This window comes from Mauremys reevesii, linkage group 5 (assembly GCF_016161935.1).
Source record: "Mauremys reevesii isolate NIE-2019 linkage group 5, ASM1616193v1, whole genome shotgun sequence".
In the NCBI taxonomy this organism is placed as follows: domain Eukaryota; kingdom Metazoa; phylum Chordata; order Testudines; family Geoemydidae; genus Mauremys; species Mauremys reevesii.
The window spans coordinates 18,082,124-18,102,473 of record NC_052627.1 but is presented as its reverse complement, the minus strand read 5'-3'; the positions used below and the strand labels follow the sequence as shown (position 1 = coordinate 18,102,473).

Sequence of the window (20,350 nt, the reverse complement as noted above, 5' to 3'; positions counted from 1 at the left end):
AAAGAAGCACAACCCCCCCCCCCCCTATTTTCTGTTTCTTTAGCTTTTAAGGTTAAGAAATCAAGCACGCATGAGTCAGGATATGCAGAATTAAGGCTGAACTCTGCTCCCATGTTGATGTTTTTAAAATATGGTTAATTTGAAATTATGTATTTAATGAATTTACATGAGTTATAATCATACAATATGAAATTTCTTATACAGCTTCAGTCCTGATCCTGCTATGAGTTGTACCTACACAGAACTCATTGGCCCTTCCATATAACAAGTTGCAATAACATTTCACAAATTTGTGTTGGTTTTGCCAAACTCTGTGAGTTTAAAAGAAGACTTAAAAATAAAGTTCAGAGAAGAAATGTTTTGATTTGGACACTTCTGAAACAAAATGTTTTGATTTTTAAATTCAAAATGATTTTTCACTTCAAAATTTCCTCAATGTAATTTAAAAAAAAAAACATTTTAAAATAATTGAAATCGAAATGAAATGTATGTTTGTTTGCAACAAAACCTTTTGTTTGACCCAAAACCAATTTTTCTGGACTCTTTGATTTGCTGGAAATTTTTAAAAAATTGTTTTTCAGTTGGGTCTGAAACAATGTAGGGTTTTTTGGAGCTTCCAGCAAACCAAAATATCCATTATTTCTATAATTCTAATAATTAGCCAACTACTTCAATTTCTTTGTGTGGCAATAGTGAATCATTTTTCCACTTGTCACCATTTCGCTGAATTCCTCATGTACTTCCTTTTTTTTTCTTGGATGACACTGGTCTTACATTTGCTGACTTTAGAGCAGTGATTCTCAAACTAGGGCCACCGCTTGTTCAGGGAAAGCCTCTGATGGGCCGGGATGGTTTGTTTACCTGCCGCGTCCGCAGGTTTGGCCGATCGCGGCTCCCGCTGGCCGCGGTTTGCCGCTCCAGACCAATGGGGGCTGCAGGAAGGGCGGCCAGCACATCCCTCGGCCCGTGCCACTTCCTGCAGCTCCCATTGGCCTGGAGCGGCAAACCGCGGCCAGTGGGAGCCGCGATCGGCCGAACCTGCAGACGTGGCAGGTAAACAAACTGTCCCGGCCCGCCAGAGGCTTTTACTGAACAAGTGGCGGCCCTAAGTTTGAGAACCACTGCTTTAGAGTACCTTCTACACTAATGAACTGATTTTCTTGTAACTGAGATTGATCTGTATAGTACCTCTTTCCAAAAAATCAAGCCACGTCTGCCAGCGATGTTAGTATCCCCAAATAAGTCATAGCTTGACAGAAAACCCTAGCTCAGGCAGCTGGTCCCACAGCTACTGAAATGTAGGCATCTCAGCAAGACCATCCTTAGGATTTATGGGGCCTTACGCAGCCTTATTAAACTGGTGCCCCATGCCCGACTTGCTCTTAGCAACACAAACGTAAGCTTACAGTACTGGAAAACTTGCCAGATGCACTTTATTAAAAACAGTTTAACCAAATTAAGCACACTATAATGCCGATGGACTATATTTGCAGTAAAGAAGTAGCGCTATAGAAAAAAAATCTGATTTATTGACAGATTGATGTAAATAATATAATTTTTTTAATTTGTCAACATTTATTGGAAATTACTTTGAAGAGGTTTTGAAACAAGGATTTGTTTTTAATTAAAAGCAATCTTTCTGGCTTTTTTTGGCTGCAAAATCAGTAATAATGTCATCATATGACAAATACGAAGTGATGTGTTGTTCGATTGCAAGAATAACAAGGCCAGGCAAGCGTTCCTGACTCACTGTAGAGCAGAGATCGTTTTTAATGAGCTTCAGTTTTGAGAATCTCCATTCTCCTGATGCTACTGTTACAGGAATTGTCAGTAGAATATGAGTGGCAATGTACACATTAAGATATATATCAACAAGTTTGCTGGTATGAATAAACTGTAAAAAAAAAAAAAAAAAAAAAATGCCCACAGCTGAATTTGTATGTGGCAACATTGATGACAATGTACTCAATTCTTCATACGTTTCAAGTCCATTTAAATCAAAACTATCACCATGCTTCAAGAGGCTCTCTAGTGTTTTGCACTTTGTCATTAGCTGATCTTGTTTTCCTATTTTGATGAATTTAGTTATGTCCTACAGAAATCCAAACTGTCCATGGTGTGCTCGTAAGGTATTAAAACTTTCATCAACGGCAGATATTGTTTTATCCATCACAATGTTAAAAAATTCAACCTCAAATTTCTTTTCAGGATCTTCTATGGGCTCATCTGCTCCTTCATATTCCACTTGCCATTTTTATCTCAAAACTTTTGTCACATTCGGATATAGAAACGTTGGTTGCAGAGTGCCTCTGCAAACTCTCTTGCTGTAACCTGTGCTTGTTTGAAACCAGTTTCTTTGTATTTCACCAAAGTCCTGTGTGTTGTTTAGCGAGGTAAGTGTTGAATCAAGCTGCATCATTGGATTCTGTGTTATTTTGCTTACATTTGAGATTTTAACAAGAATGTCATACCAGATTATGACAGATGTTAGAAACTGGAAGTTGGATATTTCAGGGGCTTCACTTTTAGCTTTTGGATCTCTGGCTTCATAAACTTCCTCAGATTGATATCTCAATGTTTTTACACTTTCTATTCTGCTTTCCCAGCATGTCTCGGATAGGAGCTTAACAATAATACCACTGACATGGGCTTTGAATATTTGCTATAGTTTAATAGAAGCTGAAAAGAGCAGGTAAATGCGTTGCAGCAAACCAAAAAAAGAAATAGCATCTACAGAACACTTGCCCATATCAAAATCAAATTAAGGCTGTGGCATGCACATGGAACAAAAAAGGCTCGTGGATTTTCCACCAGCCATCTAGTTTTCACACCAGAAATACATCCTCTCATATTGGCACCATTATTGTAGCCTTGTCCTCTAATGTTCATTACGGACAATACCATTCATTTTAGTTCATCGTGGAGAGCTTGAAGAAGTCCAAAATCTGTAGTGTCCTCTACTTTAAAAAATGTGATAAATGATTCCTTAGCTGGAATCTGTGCTGAATCAGTAATGTCGACAAAGCTCACTACTAACATCATCTGTTCTCAATGACTTACGTCCGGAGTGCAATCTAGAATTACAGGAAAATATTTTGCCAAAGAAACCAATGAAACAATTTTGTCTCTCACTTTACCACTCATTAGCATGATCAGTTCATTTTGAATTCTTGGTCCCGAATAGTGATCAAGTATTTCATTTTCAGTTATTCTTCGGAGATGTTCATTCATCACTGTGTCAAATTTTCCCAGCAGTTGTACAAGGCCCAAAAATTTTGCCATTTTTGGGCTGGTACAATTTGTCAATGCTTCCTCTAAAGGCAAGATTGTTTGTCAATAGATATTCAACAATAGATAATAGACGTTCAAGAACATGACACCAATGGTGCTTCTCTGACTCCAGCAATCTTTGATTTTTGGGAATCAAGAGTTGTCTGATTTTTTTAAACTTATAATCAGCTCATGCCATTTGTGCATACTTTCAATGTGGTGGTGTGCCTTTTCATGTTGCAGAAATGTCTGACTAAGATTTTGCCAATCATTAATACCCACGGTTGCTATGTTAAAATTGCAACTGTTGAAAATCTTGCATGGGAAACAAAATACAGTATCCTTGCATTTAGAGTACACAAGCCATCGTCTGTTAACAATTTCACCGTTAGAAAGTCTTTTGTAGTAATTGTTTTCTGTGAATTTCCTACCTCTGTCTTTAGGATATTTGAGAACTTCTATTCTCACAGGGCCTTTCTCAAGTATAATGTTGCGTAATTGGTTGTTTAAAGATTGTGGCCATGCACCAATGTCATCTATATCCCATGCTAATCAGTTTCAACTGTTGTAATTTCTTGTTTTGTGTCTGCATCTGTTTCAAATGATCCATGTTTTGTTGAGTTTCTTGAACTTCATCTGCATAACATTTTTCTTTGGCAGTTACTTGATGAGCTTGAGCAACTTTGTTTTCATGACATACAAACTTAAGTACAGAACCCTTCGGTGCTTGTATAGCTAATTCTATTTCATCTTTTCATTTTCTTTTTTGTGACCCAGAAGGTTGTTTTCAATTTGACATAATTTATAAGGGTGGTTTTTTTTAAAGAAATAACTGTTTAAATTGTCAGACTATCAGAAATATTTTAAATAACTAACATAGGATAGCCGTGAGGCTGTGACCTTGAGCTAGTGTAGACACCCATCACAGGGCACTCCATCCTGACTGAGACACATTTTTACAGTCACTTTTTAGTTTTAAATGTGTAGTGGGTGTCAGTCTTAATGTCAGTTACAACTCTTTATCAACCTTGTACTGTAAATAGATCAATGGCATTATCCAGTTTAATAAGTTGGGTTTCCAAGCAGCGGGAAAATAGGACCCTAGTTTTATTCCTAAGTAAAGCACAAAGTCACCATAATGAAGCCAGCACAGAATCATCTCCTCTAGATTAAGGTAGGACAGAAATGTTACAGAAGTCCTATCAACTAAAATTTAGTGCAGCATGGGCAGAGACAAGCTCATTTCTTTTTCCAACCCAATGTGCCCTTGTTACAGAAGGGCCCTCTCCAGGTTTTGTCACTCATCCTTTCTGATAAACAATATAAATTATGATGTTGAACTTCCATCATCAGTTCATTTTACATAGACAACTGAGTAATCAGCTGATAACTTTTGATCACTTGCAATCTTGACTGCATATGAACTGATTAACCTTACAATAATTTTTGCGGATGATATTCTTATTGCAATGCCAGGTTTGGCTAGCCATTGCAATGACTGTCCAATGGTGAAGAAAGACTTCCTAGAAGTAGGGTTGGGGTTTTTTCCTCCTACTCTAGAGCTGTGCATGAACCATCCAGGAAATCCCACAAAGTCTCCAAAACTTCAACATCAGCATCCTTTTTCACAGACTTTTTTCCTTCTTCAACAATATCTACTCTGCTCCTTGAAAACCCAGCTTATTAAACCGGATAATGCCATTGATCTATTTACAGCAGGGGCTCTCAACCTTTCCACACTACTGTACCCCTTTCAGGAGTCTGATTTGTCTTGTGTACCCCTAAGTTACCTGAGGGGGAATATTGAGGGATGGGGGAGGAGAAAGCAGCGGCTCCACTGAAGGTGGTCCCCAGCCGGCACCACTGACCCTAGTGTGTCAAGAGGGCACAGCCACTACCCCTGCCCATGGACCCCCAGGGAACCCCCCCCCCATTGCTGACACACACCGAACTTCATATGCAGCAGATGCTGCAGCAATCCAGGCTCGCAGCCCAGAGGGGGAGGGACGAGGGCAGCAGAGGATACTGAGCTACCCAGCCTGCCTCATGGCAGCGGAGAGCCACAGTTCCCTGCAGAGACTCCTGTACACTCTCCCTCACGCAGAATGCACAGTGCTGGCATATTCAGCTCTGTGAATATGGCCCCTGCCACAGGAGACTGCAGCACACGCTGGGTGTGCGGGAGCCAACCTGCTCTTACCTCCTGTCCCAGTGGTGCCCCAAATTTTCAGGTGCCCTATGCAGTCGTGTATGCCTGAGGACAGCCCTGCATCTTAGGAACCTCCTGCTGACACAACTGGCAGCTATGTACGTAAAGCTTCAAGTCCATTAGTGAGAGGACCGGTTGCTTCTGCTAGAAGCTTAAGGTGGGGCTGTTTTAAAAGGAGCTGCCAGAAACATTCTATTGGCTGCAAGCTGTCTGTGTTTCTGTTTGAACCCGGGTGAATATATTTTAGGTTGGGATTAAACTGTGCAGGTTTTCCCCAAGTTTAGGTAGTTGCCATGCTGGCCTGCCACAGGATCACAATATCTGGTGAACAAATATGGTTGGAACCCACACAAAGAATAATCAACGCTTCCCCAAAGGGCTTTCCTCTTCCAGGGGTATAGACATTAAGGTGTATTTGTTGTGCAGGTAGGGCTACACATGCTAACTTTAATCTAGCTAGTGTGGGCAATGGTAGAAGTGAAGGTGTGGTGTCATGCACCCTGGCGCTAACTAGACGCCTCAGCAAATACCCCAGGGTTCCTCACAGAGCTGTACCGAGGCTAGCTCACGCTGATGCCTGTGTTGCCATGTCTTCACTGCTATTGTTACCTGTGCTAGCCAGACTAAAGCTAGCACAGGTATGCCTACCGGTGCTACGATTACACCTTAATTTGTAGTGTAGGACCTTTCCATTCCAAAATGCTCTACCCAAGTGAAATCCAGCCTACTCTGAGGGGGAAGGGGGCAACGTGTAGCTGTAATTTTATAGTGCATCTTATAGCTTTCTATAGATCTAATGCGTTTCCAGTCTAAACGATTATCTTTAGGTGAAAGGAACACAAAGAGCAACAACCAAGTCTCCTCCACACCAGAGAAGAACATTCTTCCTCCTCTGGAACAGCTGACCTGAATGTAAAAGGGCAGTTAATCACCAGGGCCTTGTAGACTTTTAAAAGCACTGCACACCCAGAAAACAGAACCATAAATTACACAACAGCATTGAGGGAAATTTTATCTCAAGATAGTGTGGGCAATTCCCTACGCATACAAAAGTACCGACGGCTTTTCTTTTCTTCTTAATTAGCTGAAGAAAACAAGGCCCTTTTCTCAACCTCCTGCCATATCTCTTTGGCTGGCTGCAGGTAAGGTACTAACTTTTAAAAATTTCTCATTTGACCAACTCCAAAATTTCAGGGGCTGTTTTTGGAAGGAAGGGGCCAGCCCCTGCTGCGCCGTGGCTGTTCTGCAGCCCTCGGTCAGAGGGCCCAGGAGTGGGCTGAGGGCAGGGCAGAGAGGCCAACCCTGGGAGTGGGAGCTGGGGGGGTGCCCGGGTGTCCTTCCTGCAGGTACGGTGGGAAGACCTGGGTGCTGACCTGCTCTCTCTGCCCCGGGCACACAAGCCTTATGTAAAGGAGGGAAGCCGATGAGTGTAGTTAACACCCCTGTGTCACTAAAAAGCACCGCGCAGGCAAAACCTGCCGCTGCTTGCAAAGGCCCCCCCAGGCCTTCAAATCGCGGGGCAGCAGGCGGGCTCCGGCTCCGCGGGGGGAGGAGGCCGCTCCCTTTGTCTGGGGGGCCGCGGAGGCAGAGGCAACCCCCGCCCCTTCCTGACAGAAACCCGCCCCCTGGTGCCCGGCCTCGCCCGCCGCTGCCACAGCCGCCTCCTGCAGGTGCTGGCTCCCGCCCGCCCGCCCGGAGCTGGCAGCAGGTAGGTGACTGGCTGCTCCCCGGCCTGGCTGCAGCGCCGCGGGCTCTGCCCGGGGAGGGGCGCCCGGCTGCCGGGCTGGTGGCGCGCGGGCCGCCTCTCTGGTCTCCCCGGGGCTTAGAAGCAGCCGCAGCCTCCCGCCGCCCTGCCCTGCCCTTCCCGCTGCTATTGTCTCGTGCCGCTTCCCCTCCGCCAGCCCCTGCTGGGATCTCGGGGTGTCCTGTCCCCCCCCCCGCCTCTGTCCTTCCTCATGTGCAGCCCCCGCGCGCCCCGCTGCCGCAGCGCCTGGCCCGCCACCAGCCATCTCCCCGCCCCGAGCCCTCGTCCCCTTCGCGCCGCGGGTTGGGGGCTGCCTGTGGCGGGGCGGGTCTCATGGCTGGGGAGGGGGGCTGCGAAGGAGGTGGGTGTCTAGGGTGGGAACAGGGACATCTCCTCCCCCCCCCCCGGCTTCTGGCAGACCAGCTGCAAGACGACAGGCTACTAGGATTTCAACCAGGGGCTTTCTCCTCCCCTCATCTAGCCCCTGGGTTTTACATTGAAAAATGGGGGTTGTGTCAAATTGTTACTGACCAGGACATTGGCAAATGCATGGAGAATGTAGCTTGTTCTGTTCCCACATTGTTAGGGGGATAGGTCTTGGGGGATCAGTTGGTAACAGCCCACCCTCATCCCTTGCATCCCCATCTTTTTAAAAGGTTAAATGGGAAATATTGCCACACTAGAGTGCCTATCGACTCATCAAAGAGTCTTCCTTGCCCACCGGCTGGTTAAGCCCAGGGATCTTCATTAAACTGGGAGGGGAAACCATGGGGATGTAGATTTTTATCACAGTAACATCTGAAGACTCTTAGTTTCCTTGTGCTGTGCAAACACACAGAGTCCAAAAGCTTACAATGAAAACAAGGACAAGATGCAAGAAGGGGAGGTGGCAGGGTGATTTGGCACACAAGTCTGCATGTGTTAGTAGCAGAACATACAGTTTGGAGGCTTCAGTGTGCAATTTTAGTTACATTAGTGGAGAAGAGAGAGAGAGATGAGTCATTAAAGCCCGGATCCTGCAAGTTGTTCCATGTGAGACTTATGCAAATTCTTACTGAGGTTTTGTGTGGGTGCTGAAACCTACCTGTGGGGAACAGATTCCAGGATCAGGGTCTAGGAAACTACCTGCTTATGCCATTATCTTACCATATCTCACCCTGCATTAATTTGCTGTGATGTGCTTAGGTGTTGCAACTGATATATGGTCCTCTATCAAGGAGGCTGAGAGCAAGAGGTGAGCCTACATTCAGCACCATATATGCTGCAATATTTGTACACATCAAGGTGAGTTGACATTGCATTTCTTGGCACTCTCAGCCTCTACATTAAGACAGATGCTGATTTGATTAATCCTGTTCCGTTGTGCTGTTGGAGCTACCTGACAAACAAGATATATGGCATTCAGTGTAAAAAGTGGACCCAGAGTTTTCCCCAGGGATCTAGATGTTTATCTCCATATAATGAATTGTCCTTCTCTATAAAAAGGTGGAAGTGCAATCTCCAGGCCCCCACACTCGCTCCCCTGTGGCAGCCTCTCTGCTAGGCTTTATTTGAAAGGGATGGGAGCTTGGAAGTAGCTGTGCTTGGAGGTAATGTATCCAGTGGACTACCTCCCCCTTTCCCCCCCAAGATCATGAATAAGTATCTAAATACATTGATGATTTTATCACTTCCTTCCAGATTTGAGGTGGAATGTCCTTTTCTCACAAGGATGTGGGGTTTGAATGCTTGACACTCACCCTCTCCCTTTGCAAACAATCATTTGTCTTCCTCTATCCCCATACCTTTGAGGGGATGGCTTTCAGAGAATTCCATGAGGTGAACCGCATCAAGCAATCCTGTTATCCCTTGAACCCACTCCTTTTTCAGGGCAGGGTGGGATCTGGCCTTGAAACTGCAGAAGAGAGCCAGACTGATAAATTTACCTCAGTAGAGGTTGCTGATATGGATGACCTTATCCAAAGATAATGTGGGTTCAAATCCTCGCTCTGCCACAGACTTCCTGAGTGAGACTTGGGCAAATCACCTTTAGCTCTTGCTCATAGCCCAGAGTTTACATCTCATTATGCATTTAAAATCCTCAAGTTATCAATGTTAAGCTTTTCCATGCTTATGGTTCCTTCTGTTTGGTTTTGATTTTGATTAACAAAAGGTTCTATTGCAAAAGATTTAAAAGCATTATCTCACTAGCATTTGTGCCATCATATTGTTACAACAATATAGGTATACAGGAAATTTTTAATAACTGCTTGTTTTCGGAGAAAATGTATATAAGAAGCTTAAAAATGCATATTTATGAGAATGCCTATAACAATTTATTTAAAGGGACGGTAGCAACTTATTTTTATACTGGTGTAATAGATTAGATAATAAGGCCTTATATTTTGTAAACAAATATTAGTTATGTTCTTGTTAACCGCTAGATTATTAGAAGCAAAAAATTTTTTTGAAAGCTCGTTGTTTGTATTCTGTATTTATTTTTAGTGTTGCTCCGGTGGGGACAGTGAAAATCAATGAAGTCAGTTTCACTTTAAGGTCCTTTAGTGCTGCAATGTTTTTGTTTCTGACACTGCATGGGAATGTGTACTTGTGTAAACACAACTGTTTTCAGTTGACTTGTTTTCCTCCCTTGGAAGAAACATGTATTATGACATAATCCCTTTCGGCATTAGGTTTCATAAGCAGCTTGACTTTTGTAGCATTTAAAGTTTGGCCCAAATGTAAGTGAATAGGCCCAGATCCTGTAATCAGATTTGAAACAGGAGCCTCCACTAGTGACCAGAGCTACTAATGGAACTAAAACTGCCAACTCCTAGCAGAAGAGAAAAAGAGGAAAAGAAACTGATGCAGTTAGATAGTAAGTCCAGGGGAACAGGGGGAGAAGAAGATGAGGTGACTGGAAAGCATGGCTAGCAGGTGAGAAGGGAGGATGGGTTTATGGCTAAGGCTTGGATTGGGACTCAAAGTGGGTTCAAATCCTCGCTCTGCCACAGCCTTCCTGAGTGAGACTTGGGCAAATCACTTAATATCTGTGCCTCAGTTCTATAAAATGGGGGTGATAATATTGCTTCTGTTTAGACTGGAAAAAAAATTTGGGGGGGGGGGCATGGCAGTGAGACTGTCTCTAACTCCATATGTACAATGCTTAGCACCTTGGATGCTACAAATGCTAATTAGAAGAGGACAACCTAGTAGCAGGGAAGAATGTGCAGGGGGAAAGTAGAAGGGGGAGAACAAGTGGAAGATGGAGAGAGAAGAACAGAATGAAATGAAGAGCAGAAGATTGCAATATAATTACCCCCTCCCACTTATTTATAGTATTAAACACAGATAGAAGGCGCTGAGGCCCCTGCTATCACCTTCCCATTGCTGTGGCTGCCACAGGGCTGATACAACTGCGGATGTGAGGGGAGTTGTCCATGATGAGACTCCCTCTCTATTAAGGAGCAGATCACCCTGTAAATGGTTGGAGTGTCCTCGCAGACCCATTCCACTGACAGGCTGATCTAGTATGTCAGCTGTGCTGTCTTCAAGCATGGAGTTGCTTGGGAAGCAGGAATGCTTGTAAATGAGGGTTGGCTCCTGGGCAGCACTGCTCCCTATTCTGGGGACAGCATTACACTAGTGATAAGGCTGTAACACCTCCTCAATGTAACTACGATTGGAGAAATAGAGACAGACCCGCTCCTTGGCCTGGCCTGTAGCAGGAGAGGTGCTGTGAAAGGAGCAGAAGCATGGGAGACTCCTGCCCTTGTCACAGCAATGGTGGAGAGGGGGTGGTGCTCCTATCTCAGATTTCCTGAGCTGATGATGGACCATTCTTGGAGGGAGGGGAATGTCTCCTCCCAGAAGGGAGCTGTCCACTGGGTCTTACTGTGGTTACATGGCCTTTTTAATGGGCTGGTTCTGTGAGGCACTGAGTCCTTTTCAAGTCCTCTCTATGTTTATGGGAACTGAGAGGGCTTGCTTAAATCTACCTTAATGGAGACACATTTAGAGCCATGGGACTAAGTGTCATTTTACAGGGGGTTAAAAGCTGTGAATTTGACACTGTCTCTTTAGCAACTTCTACTATACACCTCTACTCCGATATAACGCAGTCCTCCGGAGCCAAAAAATCTTACTGTGCTGTAGGTGAGACCACATTATCGAACTTACTTTGGCCCCCCTGCTCCTTGTGCCCTGACCACCCCTTCTAGAGACCCCCGCCCCCTGACAGGCACTCAGCGGTGGGAAGCGGAGCAGCCCAGCCCCAGCCTGCTCCACTCTGCCAGCTCCCAGCTGTGGCGCTCCGCTTCCCGCTGCCGGTGAGTGCAGGGAGGTTGGGGAAAGGACGCTCCCCGTACTCACCTGTGTCGGGAAGTGGAGCGACGTGGCCCCAGCCTGCTCCACTTTCCTTGCCCTGGTCCCAGCTGTGTCGCTGTGGGGGAGGATTGGGGAAAGGTCCCACACTCACCGGCAGCGGCGGAAGCAGAGCAGCCTGGGCCCAGCCCATTCCACTCCGCCATCTCCCCGCTGTGGCGCTGTGCTTCCCGCTGGTGAATGCAGGGAGGTTGGGGAAAGGACACTCCCTGTACTCACCGGTGGCGGGAAGTGGAGCGTCGCGGCCTCAGCCGGCTCTGCTTTCCTTGCCCCAGCCGTGTCGCTGGGGGGTGGGGTTGGGAAAGGTCCTGCACTCACCGGCAGAAGCGGAGCAGCCCGGCCCCAGCCCACTCCACTTCACCATCTCCCAGGTGCGGTGCTGTGCTTCCCGCCGCAGGTGAGTACAGGGGTGTCCTTTCTCCATCCTCCCTGCACTCACTGGCGGCGAGAAGCGGAGTGCCGTGCCTGGGAGCTGATGTGCTGATCTGCTGGAGTGCTGCTTTACCGTGTTGTATGCGAACCTGTGTTATATTGGGTCACGTTATATCAGGGTGGAGGTGTATACTATAAAAAAGTATGAAAGAAGACACAAAGATGAAGTGCAGTGAGTATTGGTTTTATCTTACAAGGCTTTTAGGGACTTTTCCCCCTTTTTCTGTGGCTGCTTCTGTATGTTGGGAGAATGGGAGACTCCACCAAACAGATCCAGATCACTACCGTACTAGTTATTTTCTCTACATCACATGGGTTAATTCTGATCAGCGTATCTGTGCAAGTCTCCGAAGGTGAGGCCTAATTCTCCTCTTGTGTTACACCTGAGTAATTCTACTGATTTATGGAGAGTAACTTTTGATTTAGCATGAGTGAGGGGAGGACAGGCCCGTTGGTTTTTGTAACACAAATGGTGGGTGAGTTTAGAAGAGGAAACAGTATTACTGAGTCAGTGAGGAAATTTTGACCGAGATCCTGGGGGATTCCAGATCTGGAGGCTCGCTGTGGGCCAATCGGTAGTGGAAACCATCATCTCTAATACGTTTTAAGGGAATAAATGCTCTAAGCTCTCTGGAAGTAGCTGAATGGGAAGGGTTACAGCAGGCCTCTGTTAATGAAAGCAGAGAGAGGGTGTTCCATTCTCACAGCTGTTCTTGACACTTCGCCATTGATCTCTCAAGCGTGCTCTCATACAAGGCTGCTGAGGCTGCATATAGTTGTGTCACTGTCCATCTGAAGATCGGAAAGCACTATATAGACATTAATAAATTAGAGTTACAGTACCCCTGTGAGGCTGATAAATACATCTAATCCCCACTAATAAGGCTAATACTGTTGTGATGAGCACCACAGAAATGCTTATAAATAATGATTATTTAATGACAAAGAGGAGTTAAGTGACTGGTGTATGGTCACCCAGGAAGCCTGAGCGGAGCTAGGAAAATTGGTTTTTTGACTCCTTTTCTCTCATCTTTACTCCCAGAAGTGTGTAAATGGTTAATTTTCACGGTATTTGCACTCCCTCATGTACATGTGCCATTCAGAATATATATGGCATATTGATATACTGAGTGTGAGGAAATGTAGGGCTTCATTTTTGGGTTGCATGTCCAGCGAGCTCTGCAGATGCACTCCTGCATGTAATCCTGGCGTAAGTAAATTATGCCATCCTAATTTGCTAGTAGTTGTGCATTAGATAGTTATGGTACAGATGGGAGCTTCTTTGGATAATGGAGGAGCCAAGAGGGGTGGACCTTGCAACCGTATTCCCATTCCCCCGGATTCATTCCCTAGTCTGCAGCAGTTGGATTATGGTAATCATTGAACTGGTCTCATCACTGCTGCTTTAGGAATTTGGAGAGTAGCACGGGGTGAAGATCTCTGTTAGCTGCACGTGGAAGGAAGCACAAGCCATTCCTGAGGAAAATGCTGAATAAATCTGCAGAGGAAAATTGTTCCTCTAAAAAAGCACTGCTTCTCATGCCACACTGCCCCTGAATTTGCACTAGCCTGCAAAATGACATTTCCCCAGTCCTGACTATGTGGTGTTTCTGCTTCTGCACACAGAACCAGCTAGTATAACTTCAGTCACATCTGCTTTGGAGATGGAGCAAATTACCTCCAAAGTGTAGAACGGGGGCAGTCGAATAGTTGTGTGGTTTGATGCTCACCTTTATACAGGGGCAGAAGCAGTGGAGAATGGAGCCGACAGGATGTGCTTCCAACTAATGGACAAAGAAGGGCAGAAGCTAGAAATGGATGAGCTGGTGAACACAGGAGAACGTCATTATAGCATCTGCGCAAAGGGTGTCTGCATCCATATGATGTTATAGTCCTGTTTAGGAGAAGAAAAAATCAGGAAATGATTATGCTTGCATCTTGTACTGTGTTGTGACACGGTCGTTGCTCCTCTGCATCGAATCCAACAACGTCCATGTGCCATATGATAGCTGATAGGAAACCAAAGTAACAAAGCAGTGAGCACACACACCCAACTATGTACTAAACGTAACATAAATATTTGGTTTAGGATATGGGTAAAAAATGTGTGCACACTAGGGTAATCTTTCTCACAAATCAAAGTCCATGCTTCTGGTCCAGTATCACTGGTCAAGGTAGCGATACAGAGCAAAGGAAGTAGAGCTGGTCAGAAAAGGGGTTTTTTCCCCAGCGGCAAATTTCACCGAAAACAAACCAAAAAAATGTTTTTTCTAAGTTTTTCCATGGAAAAATTCAATTATTTTTGGCTGATTACCGAAATATTTTTCTCTGGAAATGTTACCATGGTCCTTCAAGAGAGCTGTAGTTTGGGTGCTTTGTGTTCCCATTCTCCTCTATGGGTCGGGATTCTGGATCTAAAACGAATTATATAAGTTCATGGAGGGTAGATCCATCAATGACTAGTAGCCAGGATGGTGAGGGATGCAACCCCATGCCTCTGATTGCCAGAATTTGGGACTGGATGATGGGGGATGGATCACTGAAAAATTGCCCTGTTCTGTTCATTCCTTCTGAAGCCTCCTTTGACCCTGACTGCTGTTGGAAGACAGGATACTGGGTAAGATGGACCATTGGTCTGAGCCACTGTGGCCATTCTTATGTGGAACTACATCTTCATCATACACCACAATCTCCCCTCTTGGAGAGGGAGAGAGGAGGCGTGTATCATGGGAGCCCCTGGCCATGTTGTGTGAAGGGAGATTAAGCCTGGCCCCTAGAGGAGACTGGGGAGTTGAACTACAACTCCTCTGAGGCACTGCGGCAGCTTTTCCAAATCAAAATGTCTTAGGTTTTGATGTTTTGTGCATGTTTTTGACAAAGAAATCAAAAAATTCCCTGGAAAGCAGACACTTATTTGGGGAAATTTTTGTTCTGTGAAAACCCAATTTTCCATTGAAAAACAGTTCTGATAGAAATTTTTCAACTTGCCCTGCAAAGGTGGTGTGGGGAGATAAAAAGTAGTGTTTTGAAAGCAGTTGAGTGTTACATACTGGAGCTATACTGTTGAAAAGAAAAATCCTGAACTGAAAAGAGCCAAATATTGTAGCTGGATGTTTTTTAAAGGGTTGGTTACATTTATGACTAATAACACACTGTAAAGTAAGATAAGGACAATGACCTTTCATCCTCTTTGCCTGACAAAAAATGTCTGACGCTGAGGAGGGAGTCAGTGCAGAGAATGGTAAACCTGCCACCTGAGTTGAGAAGCTGTCCCAGTGGCACACAGCGCCTGACCCAAAGCCCAGTGAACTCAGTGAAAGTCTCTTTGTTTATCTCAATGGGCTTTAGGTGGGAGCCTTAGATCTTCAGTGATTTCAGAACTTCCCTATGCCAGCACAGGCAACATGGAGCTATGCCCCTCAGTAGATGGTGGAAGCCAGGGAGGATGCAATACCTTGTCAGCTCTTGACAGAACTCACCCTGATTTCACCCCTGAGGTCCAGGGACAGGATGTTATTAATGGCAGGTCTCAAGTGGTGCCGTTCCCCACAACTGCAGGTCCCAGGGTGAGCTTCTGCCTTGTCACCTTCAGGGTGTGATGAAAGGCTCTTCTCACTCTGTGCTTGTTCCCTCAGTAATGGAGGCTGTCCTCGAAGGCAAGCACCAGGGATGATGACCTTAGGAAAGTGGCACTAAGCTAGGAAGAGTTGGAAGATGCAGTCCTTTCTTTGGAAGGAAATGAGCTCTGAATTTTGCATCTGGCACCTAGCTAATACAGTGACAAGTGAATTAGAAATACACCGAGCTATGAAATTCTGATCTGAATCCTGACTTTGAACGCCCCTGAAGTTTGGGATGGTCACACCTGGGATTTTTATTTGAGCCCAGCTGTAGCTAATAATAATAACAGCTGCTTTGGCATTTACTTAACCTGTTTGCCCGAGCCCCTTCTTGACCAGAGGTTCCAACTGATGGAGATGGAGGAGGAAGAGGAGGAGGGTTATTAAACTCGGAAGGATTAAAAAGAGAAGCCGAATTTCCTGTATGGTCTTGTGGAGAGGGCACTAGATTAGGAGTCACAAGACTTTGAGTTCTGTTTCTCCTTTTCCCACTGCTCTGCTGTGTGACCTTGGGTAATTCACATCTCCTATCTGTGCCTGTCTCCCCTCTCACCCTTTGTCTGTCTTCGTTAGTCTGGAGTGGCCGAGGGAGAATAGGGAAAAATATATCCAGAGGAGAGGAGGCACAAAAATGTAAATTGCCATGTAAATTATACAAATGTTTTATAATGACTGAGGCAGTGATTGACTGACTACGTTGGAGGTGCTGACAGAAACCCGCTAGAAGATGGCGGCATGTGGGCATCTCATCAAAAGAAGAGATGGAAATAAGCAGTCTGAATGTAATGCATTTTAAACACTTTCCCCCTCTCCTTCCTGAATATCAGTCAAAGTATCTTTCTGGGTGTCATGATGATGTGAGTAAAGGAAACTTTTTTTCCTTCCCACATCCACTGTTTCATCTTTCAGATGCAAACTAACCCTGTGTGTGTGAGTCAGTCAGTCAGTCAGTCTGTGGTGCTGGTGGACAGCTCCAGAGAGCGCAATCTTCTGTCTAGCCCAGGGGTTGGGAACCTTTCAGAAGTGCTGTGCCGAGTCGTCATTTATTCACTCTAATTTAAGGTTTCGCGTGCCAGTAATACATTTTAACGTTTTTTAGAAGGTCTCTTTCTCTAAGTCTATAATATGTAACTAAACTATTGTTGTATGTAAAGTAAATAAGGTTTTTAAAATGTTTAAGAAGCTTCATTTAAAATTAAATTAAAATGCAGAGCCTCCTGGACTGGTGGCCAGGACCCGGGCAGTGTGAGTGCCACTGAAAATCAGCTCACGTGCCGCCTTTGGCACTAGTGCCATAGGTTGCCTACCCCTGGTCTAGACAGAGAATGGGAGCAACGCAGACAGAAGCAGTACAGGCTTCCACACGCTGCCCTGCAGCTGTGCCTCAATCCTGAGTCAGAGGGAGTGTCTTTATGGTTAGGATAGGGGGCTGTCTCCATCCATAGTCAACCTTTAACTTTTCTGATGGGATGCCAGTTACGGTCACTCCTGGGGGAATTCTACACCACTGCGCATGTGCAGAATTTATTCCACCCCCACCCCCAAGATTTCTTTGCTTCCTTGCAGAAAAATTACTTTCTGATGGGGAAGCAAAGGGAAGCCACAAGAGCAGTCATGTGACCCTCCCCAGCAGTTTTGGGTGCCCAAGGCAGCCAGCAAAGAGGTAAATCAATGTGGAGCATGGGATGGGACGGGGGAAGACCCAGCTGGTAGCTCCTACCCTGTGCCGAGCTCAGCTGCTAGTCCTGGTTGGGCATGGGAGGACAGGGCATCCGGGGCTGTGTCAGACACACATACAGATTTCTCTCCCGGCTGTTGGAAGCTCTGAAAACACCCCTCCCTCCCCCCCCCCCACATGCTTCCTGCACCATCGCTTCTCAGCTGCAGGGGGAGGGAATCATTGTACAGAGATCTGCTCCCCCATCCACCCAACCCTTGTGCATGCAGACCCTCATGCTGAGCCTCACCCCCACCACCCCCACCCAGATCTCCCCAGACAAGCCCCACTCCCCCGGCACCTGGACCACCCCAATGAGCCACCTGCACCCGGATCCCCACCCTACTGAGCCCCAACCAGCTGCACCTGGATCCCCACTCCCCCAGCACCTGGATTACCCCAATGAGCCACTTGCACCCGGATCCCCACCATACAGAGCCCCAACCAGCTGCACCTGGATCCCTACCCCATTGACCCCACTCCCCCAGCATCTGGAACCCCCATTGAGCCCCAACCACCTTCATCTGCCCCCCCCTGCAGAATCCCATTACCGTTGCACTCAGAACCTCCACAACAAGCCCCTGCGCATCAAGATCCCCACGCGCACACACCCAGATCCTCTACTGAGTCGCCTGCACCCAGATTGCCCAACACAGAACCCTCTCAGCCCACCTCTGGATCCCCCCACCCTCACAAAGCTCCTCCAAGCTTGGATCCTGCCTGGCTGAGCCTGCCTGCCCACACCTGGTGCACCTGGCATGGAGGGGCAAGGTCCTGGGGTGTTTCTGGGGCAGGCCTGGTCCTTGTGCTGTGTCAGGGTTGGGTGCAGTGTCACCGCTGAATCCATGTCCCAGGGTGGCGAAGCTGCAGAGTGATTTCCCACCTCTGTGCAACCAGTGGCCTGTGCTCCCCAGTCCCATGCTGGAGCCTCCACATTTATTTGACAAATAAAATTTGCAGAATTTGAAAATATTGTGCACAGAATTTTTAATTTTTTGGTGTAGAATCCCCTCAGGAGTATACGGTGCTGGTGTCTGTTGTGGTGTGGATACCTGTTTGCTAGACTAAGACCATTGAGATTTCACAGACCAGCCATCTGAGGGCAACAACCTTTGGGCACTTCTGCCATAGCAACCTGGCGATAAAGGCTCTGCTGTTTGTTGTTATTTATTAATTATACAGGCTCCTAGATGTGCTTTGAAGTGTTTGTAGTCTAAGGGTCTGATCCTGCAAAAACGTGATACTGGGTGTAGCACTTAGTAGTGTGAACAGTTCTACTGAAGACAAGGGGGCTACTTCTGGCAATAAGTGGTACATTTAGTACTAAGTGTTTGTAGGATCAAGCTGTAAGACAAGGCAGGAATAACCTAATATTTTAAGTGCCTACAGAATTGGAGTCAAGGAGTCAGACAGCTTAAGGCCAAGCAGAACTACCAGATCATGTAGTCTGACCTCCGGGATAACACGGACCCCAAGCCCACCCAGCACTGCACACTAAACCCAACAACTGAAAAACTGTGCAGCCCTGAAAGTACATATGTTAATTTCTCATGTGGCTACATGTTCATATTGTATCTGCGCTACCCCTTTTGTCAGCTCCTGAGCCTCCTGTTATCGTTTGGCCTGATTTTCAGAGGCGATGACTGACCTCCATTTCTATTGATATAAGTGGGAACTGCAGGTGCTCAGCTCCTCTGAAATTCAGGCCACTCCTGGAACCTCTCACACCTGTTTTACCAATTCAGATATATATTTACCCATTACCAGTCCCCTGAGCCTCTCATTCCCCCAAAACTAGGTGTTTAGTATTAAAGGTAAGCACTAGAAATTCAGCAGCCGGCAGCAAAGCATAACCTTCTCTAGCAGCCCCTGGTCCCTCCGCAAATGGTAACTGGGTGTTGTGCTGCCACTAATATTTTATTGGACCCAAGGGCCAGATTTTCAAAAGCTCAGCACCCAGTTGTTCCCAGTGAGATGCTTGTGGCCAGGCTGTGTGGTTTTGTGTTTTTAAAATAAATCCAGCCCCTGATGTGTGAGCTCTTTGAAAACCTGGCTTTAGGTGACTGTTCTGTATTTATAAGTAGTGCTGGTTTTCGTCAATACAAGTCTAATGGATGTTGTTAGAGGAATCCTCACATTGTTTACTCTCTTGATCTTTTCACAAACTGAAAAATTATTTTATTTCTCAAAATCTGGCTTCCCTGTGGGATCCTCCCTTTCGATCTGATCTCTTTAGTTACAATTTCAAATGTCATTTTCTAGTAACGATCAGTCGAGGCTGAACTCTGTATGGCATAGGGAATGTTAAATTGAGCACTGTTTACTGAGGGCCTCTTCCACTGAAGTCAAGGGAGGTCTTTCCAGTGACTTTAGTGGACACTGGATTAGGCCTTTATTTGTCCCCAAAAAAGAAAAGATCCGCAGCAGGAGGCCATTTAAGAGGATATCATGTTCACCTTTTCAAACGTTCTTTCCAATTGCAGTGATGCATTACTTCCTCAGGAAACATCATCTTTCTTCATTTCCCTGTGGTGTCTAGTGGGTGGAACAGAGGCTGAAGAACTTCAGCTCCTGAGATGCTGCCTGACTTTGGGGAAATCACACAAACTTCTCTTTCCTTAGTTTCCTCATCTGTAGAATGTCTGAAGTCAAAATAGCTTGTAAAGTTCCTTTGTGTGAAAAGAACTGTAGAAATGCCAGGGGCTAAAAAAAAAAGGCATTAATAATCAACAGTATTTTTATTATTAATTTATTGTATCAGTGAGACCTCGATCCTTTGCAGTATTGTTTCAGGGAGGAAAACACATGAGAAAACGCTGACGTCCTCTGTCCTACAAGGGTTATATTCTCCTGGCTTAGTTACAAGGAACGTTTGGAACCAACAGAGTAAAGAAATGTAAGCAGTAGTTACAGGAGACTTGGCAATGATGGGTGTGTGGATAGGACATGGCATGTGCCCACCTGCTCTCTTAACGCAAGGAAGGGAATGAGGAAAC

The 20,350-nt window shown here is 45.8% G+C and overlaps 1 protein-coding gene across 16 annotated transcripts in view; it reads left to right on the top strand.

Moving 5' to 3' along the window:
* TMEM150C (transmembrane protein 150C) overlaps positions 1 to 20,350 on the top strand; it is a 59,832-nt gene that overhangs the window by 17,377 nt on the left and 22,105 nt on the right. For 3 of the 16 annotated variants that reach the window (XM_039539296.1, XM_039539294.1, XM_039539295.1), the window contains exon 3: positions 6,564 to 6,621. The exons of 2 other annotated variants lie outside the window; for them this stretch is intronic. In XM_039539296.1, the coding sequence (XP_039395230.1) occupies positions 6,564 to 6,621 (58 nt within the window). Of the gene's footprint in view, positions 1 to 6,563; positions 6,622 to 6,939; positions 7,188 to 8,408; positions 8,508 to 8,708; positions 8,813 to 20,136; positions 20,251 to 20,350 lie in introns of those variants that run through there. 11 more of the 16 variants (XM_039539301.1, XM_039539303.1, XM_039539297.1 and 8 more) reach the window with 8 other exon arrangements.